Source organism: Hippopotamus amphibius, chromosome 9, assembly GCF_030028045.1.
Source record: "Hippopotamus amphibius kiboko isolate mHipAmp2 chromosome 9, mHipAmp2.hap2, whole genome shotgun sequence".
In the NCBI taxonomy this organism is placed as follows: Eukaryota; Metazoa; Chordata; class Mammalia; order Artiodactyla; family Hippopotamidae; genus Hippopotamus; species Hippopotamus amphibius.
In genome coordinates this window covers 26,509,092-26,527,003 of record NC_080194.1, presented here as the reverse complement: position 1 = coordinate 26,527,003, position 17,912 = coordinate 26,509,092, and the positions used below count along the sequence as shown (strand labels likewise).

The 17,912-nt window shown below is 42.1% G+C and overlaps 1 protein-coding gene across 1 annotated transcript; it reads right to left on the bottom strand.

Moving 5' to 3' along the window:
• Positions 1 to 13,529: 13,529 nt before the first annotated feature.
• On the bottom strand, positions 13,530 to 17,566 carry LOC130829348 (serum amyloid A-4 protein-like). Its single transcript, XM_057695752.1, has 3 exons — positions 17,490 to 17,566; positions 16,977 to 17,071; positions 13,530 to 13,672 (listed from the first exon to the last, which is right to left on the bottom strand). The coding sequence occupies exons 2-3, from the start codon at positions 17,065 to 17,067 to the stop codon at positions 13,530 to 13,532; spliced, it is 234 nt and encodes a 77-aa protein (XP_057551735.1). The 5' UTR covers positions 17,068 to 17,071; positions 17,490 to 17,566.
• Positions 17,567 to 17,912: the final 346 nt, after the last annotated feature.

Genomic DNA, 17,912 nt, shown 5'->3' with positions numbered 1-17,912 from the left:
GAAACAAGAAAAATCTCAAATAAACTAGTTAACCTTACACCTAAAACAATTAGAGAAAGAAGAAGAAACAAACACCCCAAAGTGAGCAGAAGGAAAGAAATCATAAAGATCAGAGCAGAAATAAATGAAAAACAAATGAAGGAAACAATAGCAAAGATCAATAAAACTAAAAGCTGGTTTTTTGAGAAGATAAATAAAATTGATAAACCATTAACCAGACTCATTAGGAAAAAGGGAGAAGACACAAAATCAGCAGAATTAGAAATGACAAAGGAGAAGTAACAACCAACACCACAGAAACACAAAAGATCTGAGAGACTACTACAAGCAACTATATGCCAATACATTGCATAAACTGGAAGAAACAGATATATTCTTAGAAAAGTACAATCTTCCAAGACTGAACCAGGAAGAAATAGTAAATATGAACCAACCAATCACAAGCACAGAAATTGGAACTATGATTAAAAATCTCCCAACAAACAAAAGCCCAGGGCCAGATGTCTTCACAGGCAAATTCTATTAAACATTTAGAGAAGAGCTAGCACCTATCCTTCTCAAACTCTTCCAAAATATAGCAGAAGGAGGAACATTCCCAAACTCATTCTATGAGGCTGCCATCACCCTGATAGCAAAAACAGGCAATGATGTCACACAAAAAGAAAACTGCAGGCCAATATCACTGATGAATATAGATGCAAAAAGGCTCAACACATACTAGGTAACAGAATCCAACAGCACATTAGAAAGATCATACACCATGATCAAGTGGGGTTATCCCTCAAATGCAAGGATTCTTCGATATGCACAAATCAATCAATGTGATACACCATACTAACATAGTGAAGGAAAAAATCCATATGATCATCTCAATAGATGCAGAAAAAAGTTTGGACAAAATTGAACATCTATTTATGACAAAAAATCTCCAGAAAATGGGCAGAGAAGGAAATTCCCTCAATACAATAAAAGTCATATATGACAAACCAACAGCCAACATCATCCTCAATGGTGAAAAACTGAAAGCATTCCCTCTAAGAATAGGAACAAAAGAACTGTGGCCATTCTCACCACTATTATTCAACATACTTTAGGAAGTTTTAGCCACAGCAATCAGAGAAGAAAATGAAATAAAAGGAAACCAAACTGGAAAAGAAGAGGTAAAACTGTCACTCTTTGCAGATGACACGATATTATACATAGAAAACCCTAAAGATGCTACCAGAAAACTGCTAGCACTAATTGATGAATTTAGTAAAGTAGCAGGATACAAAATTAAGGCACAGAAATTTGTTGCTTTCCTATATATTAACAGTGAAAGAGCAGAGAGAGACATTAAGGAAACACTCCCATTTACCATTGCAACATAAAGAGTAAACTACCAAGGAATAAACCTACCTAAGGAGGCAAAAGACCTATATGCAGAAAACTATAAGACACTGATGAAAGACATCAGAGGTGATACAAACAGATGGAGGGACATACCATGTTTTTGGATTGGAAGAATCAACATTGTGAAAATGACTATCCTACCCAAAGCAATTTACACACACCACATAATCCCTATCAAATTACCAATGGCATTCTTCACAGAACTAGAACAAGAAATCTTACCATTTGTATGGAAACACAAAAGACCCCAAATAGCCAAAGCAATCTTGAGAAGGAAAGACGGAGCTGGTGGCATCAGGTTCGCTGACTTCAAACTATACTACAAGGTCACAGTGATCAAGACAGTATGGTACTGGCACAAAACCAGAAATACAGGTCAATGGAACTGAATAGAGAGCCCAGAGATAAATCCACGCACATATGGGCATCTTATCTTTGACAAAGGAGGCAGTGATGAGCTTGTTAATGAGAAGAAACAGGAGGAAAATTGTTTCCCCCATCTTCCCTACTGCAATAATGGAGAGCCTGTTGGCTGGAGGAAGCAAAGGGGCAAGAAACCTTTGACGGCTGAGCCATTTTGGATTTTAATAATTTTGAGGAGGGTGGGATAGGAATGAGTAATGAAGTTAGCATCTGAGCATTGTTGTTCTTTGGAGAAGATAACAATCTTAGGGAGATTAGGGACACCTTGCCTTCTCTTTTCTTTCACTATACATTTTGTACATAGTCTTTCCCTTTTATTTATTGGAATCTGATTTTGTCATCCAATAAGTATGAGCTTTCTCCTTATGCATATATAATAATTTATCTCCCCAAGTACAAGTCTCATTTTCATGAAGGCCTAGCCTGGATCTGGTTATTTCTTGTTCTATGGGTCAGCCTCAAACCTCTTTACACTCTACTGGCCCTTCCTCTGAGCCCTGGGTGAGAAGGCTCTGTGGTGAGCACTCCCCTTTATCTTTGCCTCGTGCTTTCCCCTGTGACAAAAACCTGGAACTTGCCTTTCCCATGTCAATTACCCTTTATTGTCACCTTCTCCTATGGGGTACAGCTCCTGCAATTTCTGGACAGTAGCATGGGAAAGAGGCATCTTCATCCTCTTTTTCCTCCACTGCCATTTTCACAGACTTTACCCCAGTGCTCTTTGGAGTGTCTTCTTTTCAGTCCCTGTCAAATTCTTTACTGTTCTGTCTACAGACTTACCAGTATTATCTACACAAGTGATTTCCAAAACAGATTTTTGGAAGATTTGGAAAGACAGGCATTCCTGAAGTCCACTCCAAACTCACTGAATCAGAACCTTCAAGGTTCTGGCCCAGGAATCTGCATTCTGAAAATGCCCACAGGATGCTTCTGAAACAGACAATCTGATTAGCAATGGTTCAGGACAATGCATCTCTCTATTATATTTGCTGATAGATCTCCCCACTCATCTCCCACCTTCCTGGGAATTTTCCTCATGTCGCTCACACACCTCATTTCAGCATATTTGCTGCCAACACTCTTAGTGACATTAATTATACTGTTGAACCTTCCTGCATCCTGAAGTCTAGGATCCTGCTCTTCCCAAAGCCCCAATATGCAAAAATCTGGGAAAAGAACATTTCAGATGAAAGGAATAGCTAACCAAGCCCCTGAGGTGACATGTGCCTGAAGGATTTAAAGATCAGGAAGGAGACCAGTGTGGTGGATGGAGGGAAACAAGTGAGGGGAGAGACATAGGCCATGAGGTGTGAGGGAGACAGAGCAGAGTCTTTATAAGCCATTGCAGGGCTTTGGCTTCAGTTCTGGGTAAATCCAAGATCCTTTTGAGCTTAGAGTACCATGATTTGTCTTGTGTTTTCACAGTCTGGTTGCATATGGAGAAGAGACCAGAAGGGAGCAAGGCTGGAAATAGGGAAACCACTTTGGAATTCATCACATTAATCCACATAATGGTGCAGAATAACAGGATGGAAGTTGTAGAGGTGATGAGAAGTGTTTGTTTCCTGAAGGGGTGTGTGTGTGTGTGTATAATATTTTGGGGGGGTCACCCCACGCAGCATGCAGGATCTTAGTTCCCCAATCTGGGATTGAACCCATGCCTGCTGCATTAGCATCTCAGAGTCGTTTTTTGAAATGTATTTATTTATTTTTGACTGTGTTGGGTCTTCGTTGCTGAGCGCTGTCTTTCTGTAGTTGTGGTGAGCAGGGGCTACTCGTTGTTGCAGTTCGGGGGCTTCTCATTGAGGTGGCCTCTCTTTTTCCAGAGCACTGGTTCTAGGCATGCAGGCTTCAGTACATGCAGCACATGGGCTCAGTAGTTGTGGCTTGCTGGCTCTAGAGCAAAGGCTCAGTAGATGTGGCACACAGGCTTAGTTGCTCTGCGGCATGTGGGATTTTCTGGATCAGGGATGCAACCTGTGTCCCCTGCATTGGCAGGTGGGTTCCTAACCAATTCACAACCAGGGATGTCTGCGATCACCAAGTCTTAACCACGGGACTGACAGGGAATTCCCTGGATATCCTTTTGGAGAATAAGTTTAGTCATTCAAGGAAGCTGGGCTTTCAGTGCATATAAACAATGTCCATATTCATTTCTCGATGATTGATACTACACAGTGCACATCATTGCTTCAAAGCTTTTCCATTCTTCTTAACTTCCAAACTCTGCCTTCACATGACGTCTAACATTCTCTGCTTTCATTCATTCGTTGATTCATTCAATCAATAAAAAGAACCTATTATAGGTGGGGTGCTGTTCTAGGTGTTAGAGGTACAGCAGATTATCTGTAGATAAGCCCAACAAGGTTCCTACCCCTGGGGTTTGTGCACTGTGGTGCCAAACTCAAATGCAAACAGGTAGAGAGTGATGAGTCCCTTGACAGGTAAAGGACAGGTGTTCCTGGCTTCGCTCAGTTATCAATCCTCCGTGTCTAAATACATCTTTCCCATCCTCTCCACTTTCCTTCTTTTATCAGAGAAATTACTCTCCTAGTACACCTGGGCAACCACACCCCCAGTGGTCCTGTGGACTCTTGGACCATGGAGTATATGTTATGCCTGTTTTTCATTCTCAGTCCCTCTCCTTTTGTTAACTCTCTCCCTCTACATGTTAAGCCTCCCTCATCTTTAAATGAATCCTCCTTTGACTTTTGCATATATTAATTCATCCAGTAACTCAGCAAGTAGTTAATGAATGGTGATATCAAATTCCTCACTTCAAGTCTGCTCTTTGGCAGCTGAATCTGGTCAGAGCACAACACACAACCACAGTGACTACTCTCACTTTCAATTCATGGTCATTAACCTGGAGCTGCCATACAGTCTGACTACATGTCCCTGGTTCATCCCTCTGCCATTCTCCTTGATGATAATTTTTCACTTTTCTCCTGAAACTTCCAACACCTCCTCCTCCTCCATCTTCCTCTCAGTTGATGTCGTGGTTCCCTATTTCACTGAAACACTGAAGATATCAGAAATGAATGTCCACAAGTTCCCACCACCAGATCCACTGAGCTTCCTGCATGTTTTACCTTAGGTTTAGACCCTCAGACAACAGTGATGCCCGGTGCCAGTGGCTGATCAAGACATATTAAACATTACTATCCATTCAAAAATTGTACTGCACACATAGTCTCACATTATCAGGCTGATAGAAAGCAAAGGCTGTAGAAACAGACATGCATGTAACATGTCTGTCGGTGTGTGTGTTTCAATAAATGCATCATGTACAGATTCAGACCATTGTTTACAACCACCTGTATATAGAATTTCCAGTGCCAAGTAGAAAAGATTGTCACCTAGCTCCTTAAATTTGGACAGACATGAATCTTAAATGTGTAATTTTTCACTTATTCCATCACCAATATTCCTGTATACTTTATTATGCAAAAATTATTTGCATTACCTTTAACAAATTTTTTCCTTTTTAAAATTCACAGTACATATTTCTTGCAGTACAGAAAGAAAACAGAATTTGTGTCCAAAGTTCTAGAGCATTAGCATGGATTTCACACAAGACATCCAGTAATGAGGTCATTATTATCAAATAATTAGGTAACTGGTGTTTTAATTGTAGTCTATTGTGTGGATATCTTTGATAGATTCTTAAATGGGTGATCAAGTATTTCTGGTGTTATTTATAAATATTGGCTAGGAAGGGATTATTATTTTTTCTCTTGTAAAATAATTTTTAAAATTGCTATTAAAAAATTTGCTACCCCTGATCCTCCAAAAACTGCTCCCCAACACACTGTCAGGAATGAATTTGATCTAGATAATGAGGGATGTCACTATTTGCGTTATATACTTTTGATTAATCACTACAACATAAACACCATGAGGCTAGAGATATCCAGCACACAGGAGAGTGCCAGCATGTAGCTCAGTAAGTAACTGTAAAATGAATAAAGTAGTGAAATGTGCCTGTTATTCACCAGATAGCGTGATAAGCACTCTATATACAAAGGTGACAAGACAAATTTAATTGAATTTAAATTGGTCCTAGGAAGAGGTTTTGAAAAATACTCATATAAGGCAACTGGACTTCAGAAATTGTTTGCATTTCCTGTAGTTTTTAATCGCCAAAAAAGAAGTCAGCTGGGTTGTCTTAAGTGATGATTTGTTGCCCTGGTAACAATGTTATCATGGATGTCATTGACATCTCTTGTTCCTAAGTGGTATAAATACATATAAGATACCTTTGTAAAGTCAAAAGAAAATCTTGGTACATCTCTCTTCCCCCAAATGCTAGATTCCTTATTCAAACCATGAGTTTGAGAGTTTCAGACTCTATCTGATTTACATTATCAAATAATGACAAGGTAACCGTTGACTAAACAGGCAGAGAGTTGAGAGTCAAAAAGAGTAGTACTTGCTGGCTGGTCAAAAAACTCCAGCAGAGAGAAGGAGTAAGAATCAACTTCCCTTGGTTTCAGGCAGAGAATCAGTCTTTTTCATTTGATCTCTCTTTAGACAACTTAGAACAATGTCCACGTGTCTAAGCTAAACTACAGTCTCCAGAATTCTCTTTAGAGCATATTTCTGGTTGGGATGAGGCACAAGGGATATTGTCTCTTGAGAGTCAAAGGCTCTGTTCATACAGATACAGGCCTCATGTGCTGGGATGATCCTGCTGATATTTTGGACTCACAGGGACAAGAGGGCAGACAGTGACACCACAACCACCACCACTGTTAATGAGTCCAAGCTTGCTCTGCTCCCCACAGAATAGGCCAATGAATTGCAGATGAGGTGTGGAGGCAAGGACTACGACTTTATTTGGAAAGCCGGCATATCAGAACGCCGGCAGACCGAGAAGATGGCAGACTAGTGTCTCCTAAAAACCATGTTATTGGGGTCTGGATGCCACTTTCTGATATAGAATCAGAGAGGGAGAGGTGGGGAGGTAAAGCAAAAAGGGTTATCAGTCTTGCAAAACATCTCCTGGATTGACTAGCCTCGGGCAGGGATGTGTTAGTGTCACAGGTGAGTAGGGTCCCCTGAGGCAGGCCATTGTGTATGATTAAAGCAAGGAAAAGGAAACATTAAAGTCAAAGCAACAGATCCAACATGGAATCTAATTTAGCTCTCCCCTGTTACAATTCCCCATTGTCAATGTCTATTCCACACTTTTGCAGAAAAGGATGTGAGAACATTCTGTTTCGTCAGATGGATCTTCCAGGAGTGTCTGCCATTGGTGTCCGTGTTCCCACTATTGAGATTTGTCTTTCACTCCACCTTTGAAGTGTCTACTTTCCACCTGCAGATTTAAAAATATTCACAACCTTAAAGTTTAGGGTTATCAGGACTTTTGAGGACTTTAAGTCCAGGAGGATGCATGTATGGGAAGATGCAAGGATCTGGGCTCATTGAAATCTGTCTTTCTCACTTTTTTTTTTTTTTTTTTGACATGTATGACAGCTATCTGGGGCGTGTATCCTGTATTTTTATATCCTGAGTTTCCTCAGGGTTCACCAGCTCACACTGGAGGGCTGCAATTGCTGGTGACTGATCCTCTCCTCATGGTGAGGAATTTTACCAATACTTGGAAGACATTTTTGTGATCAAGTTTTGCCCATGGTGCTGAGAGGCTCATCCCAAGGTCAGATGAAAATTCTTGATATGCCTCTCCAAGTGATAATTTCTGGATTAGGCCCTGTTGATAATTAAGATTCTCTGGATCCTCTGTTCAATTTTGATCCAGGACACATCTTCCCTTGTTTCTTCTCCCCATACCAAGAATCACATCACCACAACTATTTTGATCTATTTCCTGAAGATGTTTAGCCATAGAAGTTTTGTTGGAAGCCTGGTCTATACTGGGTGCTGTAAGAGACAACAATCCTATAAAACAGACAGGATATAAGTAATGCAGCTAGTGACATTGACAAGGGCATCGTGCAGCAGGGAGACACAAAGCACAAACAATTTGGAAACAAAGAACAAGTTAGAACAATGATTAGCATAATATCAAGTCCACAGGAGAGCCAGCTGGAAACACCAAATTCTGGCTGCATCAGGTAGAGAGAAAAAGATAAATGTTTCATCTTTATTGACAAAGGCATACTTTATCAACTTCTTGTAGGTCATAGCATAAGAAAAAGGCTTTGTTTTTTTTTTACCCATTACACAAGGGTTACAGCCAGTATATTTCTCAAAGTCATAAAGTTATGAATCATATTTACCAATTTATTTAGTCCCATTAATTCCCGTTGATCTGCATGAAATAATCAGGTTTTCTATTAGTTTTGTCATTTGTTACCCAGTCCAGTGTTATTATCTAAAGGCTACCAGAAACTTATATTTGGTAAAAAGTTCCTTTCTGTCGGTCTTCTTGAAAGTCTTCACTTTGTAAAAGTATCAGGACAAAACTTAAAATAGCATGGTTTAAGATTTGAGTACAATGCAATTAGCAGGAAACTTGGATATAACGTTTTAGAATAACTAGTATTATGACTGATAACATATCAGGATATATCAGATGTTAGGGATTCCATGTAAATTTTGGACTACCTATATAAAGGACATTTAGCCATACACCATAACCTAAGGTTCATCTCCAATCAGTTGACAATGTTTTTGAAGTAATTTAGTGTCCCAAATAAACTAGTTTGACATTTCTCTCTGAGATGTTTCAGAGATGCTCTTTCAAAGTGTTCCAGAGTCAGCTGGAGGCAAAAAAGTCAGAATTTGATATTTGGGAACTTTGTTAAAAATATCAAAAAGTTTTAAAACACAACAGGATCATAGGTCACTGGGAAACAATACTTATTCATTTACCCAAAGTCACAAAATGATTGAAAGAAAACAGACACAGATCACCTAAGGGCACAGAAACTCATACAATCTGTTATCAAAGCAGGGGCACTTCTAACAGATCAAATTCCAGTCTTGTACTAGCTTCCTGAACAAAATCCATTTACTTACTTAACTTCAATCTGCATTTAGTTAGTCCTGACCGTGTACAAAACTTTCTCAGTAAAATGTAATTCCATTTCTCATACCTTCTTAACTGAAAACACACATTCTGCCATACGGAAATGTTTTCTTATTTTCAGTAACTTTAATAATGTATTTAAATTAGAACCCCTGACTCTTGAAAACCTTAATTCCTAGTGAAAGCCAAGGGACAAGTAATCATAGTTACCAAAATCTGAAGAAACTCTTTCAGATGATTTGTTTTAGAACATAATTATTCTTTTAGCTTACCTGAAAGCTCTTAACTCATTTACATTTTTACTTTAAAGTGGCATCATGTCAAGTTATTTTTCTTGCTGACAAATTTGCAACACATATAACAATTTTCATTTAACTTCTCTTAAACGTAGGTGCAGTGAAAGTCCTATACTTCATGTTGATGGCTCTAATGACATGTCTATATTAATTAGATCAACAAACTGAAACATTCATACCAGGTATCAATTTAATACTAAATATTTCCCAGTTCACGTGACCCTGAAACTCATTCAGCTTAATTTCTCTGTATTTAGAATTGTTTGGTTGGTAAGCGCTTATTTTTCTTTAAGCCAATTGAATAGAGCTCATTTACAGATTAACCTCAGCAATGTTATCCAAAGTCAAGACACAACAAACACAAAAATGAACAGAGAGGCATCATAGTTCTCATTTCAAAAGTTCAGCCCCAAGTCAGATTCAGCAATGTCAAAACCCATCCGCTTACAAAAGGTTGGAGTAAGGTTGGGTTTCTGGCAGATGGAACAAATCAAGCTCACTTGTCTAGATGGCTAAGCCCTTTTTCCTCATATTTATGGCAAACAAGTTAAATTCTAAGTAACTGTACCCTCTTTTTAAAAATTTGCAGTTTAAAAAGATGGCAGATATAAGGGTTTTTGAAAAGACCAGATAGGACATTTGCATCTCAAAGATACAGGCAAGTTTTACCTAGGATGACTTGGTTTCCCGTTTGGTGGTTTCTGAGCAGAGGAAGCCATTGCAATCATTTGGGCCTTTTGCATATTTCTCTGAGTGTGTTCAGCCTTTTTGGCCATATCTCTATTATTGAAAACTGAATAAGCCAATTGGATATTGGAGTCTGAGGACCAGCAGTTGCTTTTGGAATTTGGCACCTGATGTCTGGGGCAGACTGGGCCATGAAATGCCTAGCCAAAAGGGCCTGTAAGTTCGGGGAGGAAGGATCCATGCTCACTGGGGATCCATGGCCCTTGTAGTGTGAGGTTGCCTAGTTGGCCATCTAGAGGTTGTAAGAATGAACGGTTTTTTACATCTCCAGAAACTCCCATGACCAAGATGGCGTAAGATGTTTTCTGTGCCACCTTGGTGTTTACCACAGAATATGTGGCATCCGTATTTATTAGAAAGTCAGTTAACTTGTTCCCCACTGTCAATGTTACCCAGGGCCCTTGTGGGGAAATCAGAATCGGATGCCTCAAGTCTAAGCGAGTCCCCTGGCCTCTTACAGGATGTGGGGGCAAGGGGAACTGCCCTGCTGCAGAAGTGGCTTCCGGTCCAAACTGGGTGCCCTGTCAGGTCTTCCATGGTCAAACTAAACCAGGTGCCTGTGCTCTGGGGCTTAACATAGAAAGTTTTATTTGATCCCCACAGGTAGGGGAAACAGGAGGCAGTGAACATGATGGCAGCATGGGGGTGGGGGGGCAGTTGGGACACCTGCCAGTGCAGCCTGTTTGGCCACTCAGGGAGCTGGATAGGCTGAAGTGTGTGTGTGGGGGGGTGTTCTGAAATAACATGTCCCCACTCTCATTTTTTTCCCTCTTCCTTTGTAGAATAGGTTTCCCCTTGGGTTTCCTTTCAGACTGCTGCACCATAAGGCAGGCCTGATTCCTTTTCCTCCTGATGCAATAGCACAAATGCTTCTACCTATGGATTCTCATCTCTTTCCCTTGTCCTTTTGCAAAACACTTCTAACTGCGAGATGGTATAATAATTGAGTGAGCCATTGAGGGGCCATTATTCTTATGATCCTAACGTATATTGGGTTTATGTTACAATAGTATATTATGCCTTTCTTAGTCATAGGCTTATGGCTATGTTTTGCCCATTTATCTAATATATGCCCCAAATGGTTCTATTTCAGCGTTGATGGAGTATTTCCCATTTTTATAAGTTTGATAACACCAAAACACAAAAGATGCAGACAAATTCCAATACAAAAGGCACAAACAAATTTTAGCATCAATGCACACACAACCAAGACAAAACCAAGATGAAAATCAACGAACTGCTTCCCAGCTCAGGTAGACTTAGCCTACAAAAACCAACGAACTACTTCCCAATGAACTAGTTCTCCAAATCAGGTACAGTCCAACAACTCACCTCTCCAATAGGGTACCCCAACCAGATTGGCTTGTCCCATAAAGAAAAAGCCCAGATTGAGAGCGAATATGTTCCTGGCATGCACACTGGAGTGACCTCCAGAACTGAGTCCAGTCCGTCGACTCATAGCCTCAGATGGAACCAAAGTTCCGCAGATGGAACTGAAGTTCTGGAATCGCATCAACTTAGTTCACTCGTAACGCAACAGGATACACACAACCCAGACAACACTTTCCCTACAAAATCAAGTCTGTGAACTTGCATAAGTTGGTTGGTTCCTTGCTTCAACTGCCCAGGACTGGGGTAGCTGATGCCACATCAGGGAACTTTGAAGGGAAGATCCTCGGGACAACTGGTCCAGCTGCTAGGGCCTTGCCCCAATATTCCCTGACTGGGGCCAGCTAGCCACAAGCAGCAAGGCTCCTGGCTGGCTAAGCCAAATTTGTTACCCAGTCCAAGCTTGCTCTGCTCACCACATGACAGCCCAATGAATCAGAGATGAGCTGTTGAGGCAAGGAATAGGACCTTATTTGGAAAGCCAGCAGACAGAGAAGATGGCAGACTAGTGTCTTCTAAAAACTGTCTTATCAGGGTCTGGATGCCAGTTTCTGATAAAGAATCAGAGAGGGAGAGGCAGATAAGTAAAGTAAAAAGGGTTACCAGTCTTGCAAAACATCTCCTGGAATGACTACCCTCGGGGAAGGGATGTGTTCGTTTCACAGGTGGGTAGGGTTCCCTGAAGCAGGCCATTGTGTATGATTAAAGCAATGAAAAGCAAAGGTTAAAGTCAAAGAAACAGACCCAACGTGGAGTCCACCTTAGCTCTTTCCTGTTACACCATCACCACCATCACCCCCCACCAGGAAAATACAGCAGACAAACAGCTCTCCTCCACCATTCCCCTGACTGGGAACCTGGCACTTCCCCAATTGGGCTGCCATCTTCCATAACAGCACTTACCTCTCTCTGTCCTACAGATGTTTCTTAGAATGTACATACTAGCCTCTTGCACCAAAACACTCTCACTCCCACTATGAGACATCTCCATGCGCGGGGCATGGGTACAGGACACCTGGGGGTTTCTGAGACCCTACAGTCACAGGCTCATCCTCCTCAGAGCTTTTACCTTCCATATGCAGCCAGGTGGACATTCTTCCCTGAGAGTCTGTCTCAAAGAGTTCAGTTTCCATCAACATATTCAGCTTCACAAACATTTATTGGGCAGCTCTGTGTGCCTGTCTCAGTTCCTGGGGTGACAAAGCTCAGTGACACTATTTCCCTGTTTTGGGGGCAGTGATGTGTGGCTCACAGCCGAGTCCCATGAGAGTAAAGGGAGCAGGGCTCAGTATTTCTTAGGCAGGCCTGCAGCTCTGAAGCGACCTGGGTCTTGTCGACCTAAAAAAAAATGCACAACGTGAGACCTGCGAGTTGAGTTTATCTGGGGCAAACTGAGGACAGCAGCCCGGGAAACAGCATCCCAGATAGCTCTGAAAAACTGTTCCAAAGAGGCAGGGGGGTAGATTAGTGTATATGTATTCTTGGTGAAGGAGGAGTACATGCAATCAAACAGTTTTTTATAGGGGGTTTCTGCTCGTCACGAGGAGCAGACGTCACCATGTAGGGATTTAGTGCTGTTCTAGATGTGAGGAGATGCAAGGGTTGGGCTCAGAAAATCAGCTCCTGAAACCATTGAGCTATCTAAAGACCTGTTCCGCCCATCCTCCAAAGCACATAGGGCCTCATTCCTGGTCTCCACCCTGAATTCCCCTCCGGGGATGTGGAAGGTCAGCAGCAGGAGCAGCACAGTGTGATTTAGTCCCTGTACAGGCAGATGGCAAGTTCCAATTTATACTTGATGGTCTTGGCCATGCCGGGCCCATCCCTCAGCTTTCTGGTTGGACACCTGGTCCTCCAACCCATAGTTGCCACTTCCAAGGGAAAAGTTCTGTAAGAATCCTTGAAGGGAGGGAGACCGGAGAATATCAGTGGATCACTTGAGACACTTTCATCCCCCCACTCCTTTCTCCTCTTCCAGACAAGGACTGTCTTTGAGAATAGGCTGGACAAGCCCATCCTCTAGAAGGAGGGGTGAAATATGCACCCTCTTGGGCAAAGCCCTAGTCAGTTTTCTCTTCAAGTGCCCTGAAACAGTCTTCCTTAGAGGCCCCTCACTTTCTCCTTGGTGGTGAGGGGAGACACCTCCATACCAACTCTGCCCTGGCTCTGCTGGCCACACAGATGCCAGGAGCAGGGGCTGGAGGAGGACAGGTCACAGGGCCACCAGACCCTCTGGAAACAGACAAACTCTGCTCAGCCCTCACTGGCCTCCCCAGGAGCCACTGTCACCTGAGGATTTTTGCAGCCCAGATACCCCCAGGGCCCCTCTGGGCAGCCTCATAGTTCCCTCGAGCACGGAAGTATCTGCCTGAATTTCGGTAATTGGCTTCTTTCATGTCCCAGAAGGCTCTCCACATGTCCGAAGCCCCTGTAAGGAGACAAAATAACAACAATGAACATGAGGACATATGGGAGAAGCGGAGGAATGAAAATTTTGCCCAACTTTTCACATATTGACTCTTCAAAAAATGGTCCTTTGAGAGCGTAGATTGAGATGAATATTCCTTATGGTGGATGGGATCCCTGTGTAACTGGAAGGAGAGTACTTTTCAGTGAGTTGGATTGAACTGGATCGGATTGGGTGGGACTGTGGTGCTGTGGGCTGTGTCTGATGTGGGGTTGTGTATGCTGTGTACAAAGAAGAGGTGACAGGCATGTAAGGCATGTGGCAATGGAGAATGATGCTTCAGATGCACGATCTGGGGACCATGGGAGGGAGGCAATGAGAGAAGAGGGGTCTCCATTGTTTACATCGACTATGGTCCATAAGGAAAGTGCAAATTCTGAAACACACTGAGCTAAGGGAGGAAACATTCTTTACTAGGAGCAGAAAAACTTAGCAACGGCCGCTAAAACTCTTTTTTAAAACTGATATTCAGATAAAATAGGTAAACAAAAGGTCATACTATCTAGCACAGGGAACTATATTGAATAGTTTGTAATAACCTATAAAGGAAAAGAATCTGAAAAAGGACATATATATACATGTGATAGACAACTGAATCACTTTTCTGTACACCTGAAACATTGGAAATCAAGTATGCTTTGATAAAGATAAATAAATATTTCAAAAATGGAAATCTTTTAAAAAAGAAAGAAAACCTTGGTATTCATAGACTATGATGGAAAAGAGAATACCACATAAAGTTCAGAATCAGAAAAACTGAATTTGTCAAATTTCAACACAAAAGTTACAAAGAATTCAGTTGCAAAATGAGAAACAACAGCTCTAGTTCTGCCTGTAAGGAGCTTGAAGATCGCCACTCCATCCTAACAATTAAAAAGCTGAACAGGCTGAAAATGCAACAACTCTTTTTGGATCCATAAGAGAGGGGAGGACACAGGGCACAGCACTGCATTGGAGAGATTGGAGAGACAGACAGGTGGACATAGAGAGGTGAGGCGTCCTGGACCAGAGACGCAGGAGGGGAAACTGCTGCTGGAAGCAGGGCTGGGGGCAGGAAGACCTGAACGGGAATTGACAAACTGCTGGAGGCTCAGGGGAGACAACTCTGAGAGTAACACCTGCTGGGGGACACAGCCATGAGCGGGCCCCCATGATGTTGGCAGAGTTACCTTCAAGAGCTCCACCCCGCTCTCACAGAAAACATTGCAAAAAAATCCCCTTGGGCTTCCAGCAGGAGGAGAGGAAAGGAAACATTTTGAAATATGGCCGTGTTCCTTGTTCTTCTCCACAAGGCCCGCCTCAGAAAACTCTGTGTTATCAGAGTCTGACTGACTCCAGAAGGGAAATAACCAACTCCAGCCCACTCTGGTCATCCACCCCACTTGAGGGATAGAGAAAAAACAGAAACACCTGGGAAGTTCACAGTCCAGAGGCCTGGGTTCATCAAAAAACTGAGACTTGTCATTCACAGGACTATAGAACACTTCCCCATCCTACTGTCACATGACTAAAGGCCTATTTAGAGCAGTTCCCTCTACAGGTAATCAAGTCTGGCTCTCAAGAGAAAATTAAAAGGCATACCAAAAGGCAAGCAACATAATTAAAAGAGACAGAGCAGGCATCCGAACCAGACATGGTAGTGATGTTGGAATGATCAGACTGGGAATTTTTTTAAAAACTGTGATTAATACTCCAAGGGCTCAATGCATAAAGAAGACAACATGCAAGAACAGAGGGGAAATATAAGCAGAGAGATGGAAATACTAAGAAAGAAAAAATGAATGCTAACATTGAAAAAGACACTGTAACAGAAATGAAGAATGCTTTTGATAGGCTTATTATTAGAATAGACACAGCTGAGAAAAGAATCTCCATGGTAGAAGATATGTCAAAAGAATCCTCAAAAATCAAAAAGCAGAGAACAAAGATTGACCAAACCAGGACAGAATACACAAGCACTGTGGGACAACTACAAAAGGTGTGACATACATGTGTGGGATAATCAGAAGGAAAAGAAACAGAATAAGGAAGAGAGGGAATATTTGATACAGTAATGACTGCGAGTTCCCCACATCAATGTCAGACACCAAACCACAGACCCAGGAAGCCCAGAGAACACCAAGCAGGATTAAATGGAAAACACAAAAAACCCAAACAAACAAAACCCACATACAAAAAAAAAAAAAAAAAACAACCCAGAACCAGAAACCTGTGCTTAGGCATATAAATAAAATCAAAGATTACAAAAATTTTAAAAGTCAGAAGAAAAATAACCCACATTACCTATAGAAAAACAAAGATAAGAATTACATCTGACTTCTCCATAAAACTCATACAAACAAGAAGAGAATGGAGTGAAATATTTAATGTTGAGAGAAAAAACCGCCAACCCAGATTTCTGCACCCTGTGAAATTGCCCTTCCAATGTGAAGGAGAAGGACTTTCGCAAACAAAAATTGAGGGAATTTATCGGCAGTAGACCTGCCTTGCAAGAAATGCTAAAAGTTCTTTAGAGAAAAGGGAAATAGTACAGCTCAGAAACTCAGATCTACATAAAAAAAGGAAGAGCACTGAAGAAGGAATAATAAAGATAAAACAAAATTACTAACAATACATGCAGTTCAAAGTATTGCAAAAGGTGACAACATAATTTTCCTGTTCTAACAAGTGACCAGTAAATTTCATTTCCCATCAGGAATGGCAGGTTAGGTGAGTTTCCTGGCCCTATCTCAGTCCTAGGGTGGCTGATCAGTGGGAATGTGCTCTTTTTATTGTGTGGATAGGAGTTAGGGCTTGCTTTCTGGGAGCTCTGCGTTGCAACCATTGGCCACTTGCTTGAGTACGGGATGGGATTCTCTGTGTGAACCCTGTCCTGCTCTCTCCCAGGCACGCTCTCTCCCTGGAGTAGGCCACGAGGTTTATTCAGCTCACCCTTACCCTGGACATTCTACCTCTGGGCATGGGCCGAGTTCACAGGTAAACTTCAGGACTGAGAAATTTGCCATTTGTGAGTCCCCACAAGGAGCTCACCCCCCGGATGTCCTGATGCCACTGCCCACTACCCGTAAGGACAGGCTGGGTCCAAAGCACCTTTGCCCTGTGATCTGGAGACGCCCATGGAGAGTGCTGAGTCAGGCCAGCATGGAGGGAGAAAACCCACTTGTGGCTTCTCTAAGGAGCACCCTCATTGGCTGGGTCTGTGGCCTCTGCTCAGAGCAAATCCTGGAGACAGCTGGGTGTGCCCTCCATCCTCCAGGGCTCTCACCTTGCACGGCCGCCTTGAAGAACGAATACCAGCCTTCACCGCTGACTCCCATGATCAAGGAACAGAAAACAAGGCCTATTAAAAGCTTCATTGTGCTGAAGTGAAGGAGAGAAAGGCTCAGAGATGCACAACCAAGATAGACATACGTTTTGCGATTTTAAGTTTCAAAGACAGCCTAGTTGCCAATTCCCACTTCTTCTTTTAAGGATTATTCCTGTAGGAAAGATTGAAATGGGTCTTAGGAAGAAGCATAAACCCTTAATTCTCAGTCCAGTTCTCTAGAAAGAATAAATGGGTTCCACCAAAGGTGTATTAGTTTGTGGCCAATTTCTCAACTGATAAAGCAGACTAAAGTCAATCCACAGTGTTTCCTGAGGTCCTTCTCCACCCAGCGCTGAGCCCATAATGAGTAGGAAACACAACTTCTCTCCACTTGGAATTTACCCACTATGTGAGAAAAAGATCGCAAAAGAGAAAAACAACAGAATTTGACTCCCCAGAAGAGAGCCTCACCTGTGGCCGCTTCTCCAGCTGAAATTCAGGAGTTGGTACCTCTCCTGGCTTTGGTGTTAGTGGGAGGAGAGGTCTTCAAGCCAACGTGCATTGGTAAAGTCCCTCTTGCTCAATTCTTCTGTGTAAACAAATTAGCATATTGAATAACGGTATTTCCCTCATCCTCAAGTCGTTTGTTTCAAATTAAGCCATCCAAGCATTTGTGTTCTGGCAGTTTTTCCTAACTGACATCTCTGTTCTCTTTTTAGTTTCCTATACCACAGAGAAGAGTTGTACTTGCAGAATCAAGTGTGGGGGGACAGGGGTCTTTCTCCACTTTCCCCACTTTGTGTCTCTCCATTCTCAGCCCTGTTGGGAAAGGGATCTCTCCTCCCAAATTACACATAGGTATTATGCTCTAAGAAGGGATCAATGTGATTAGCA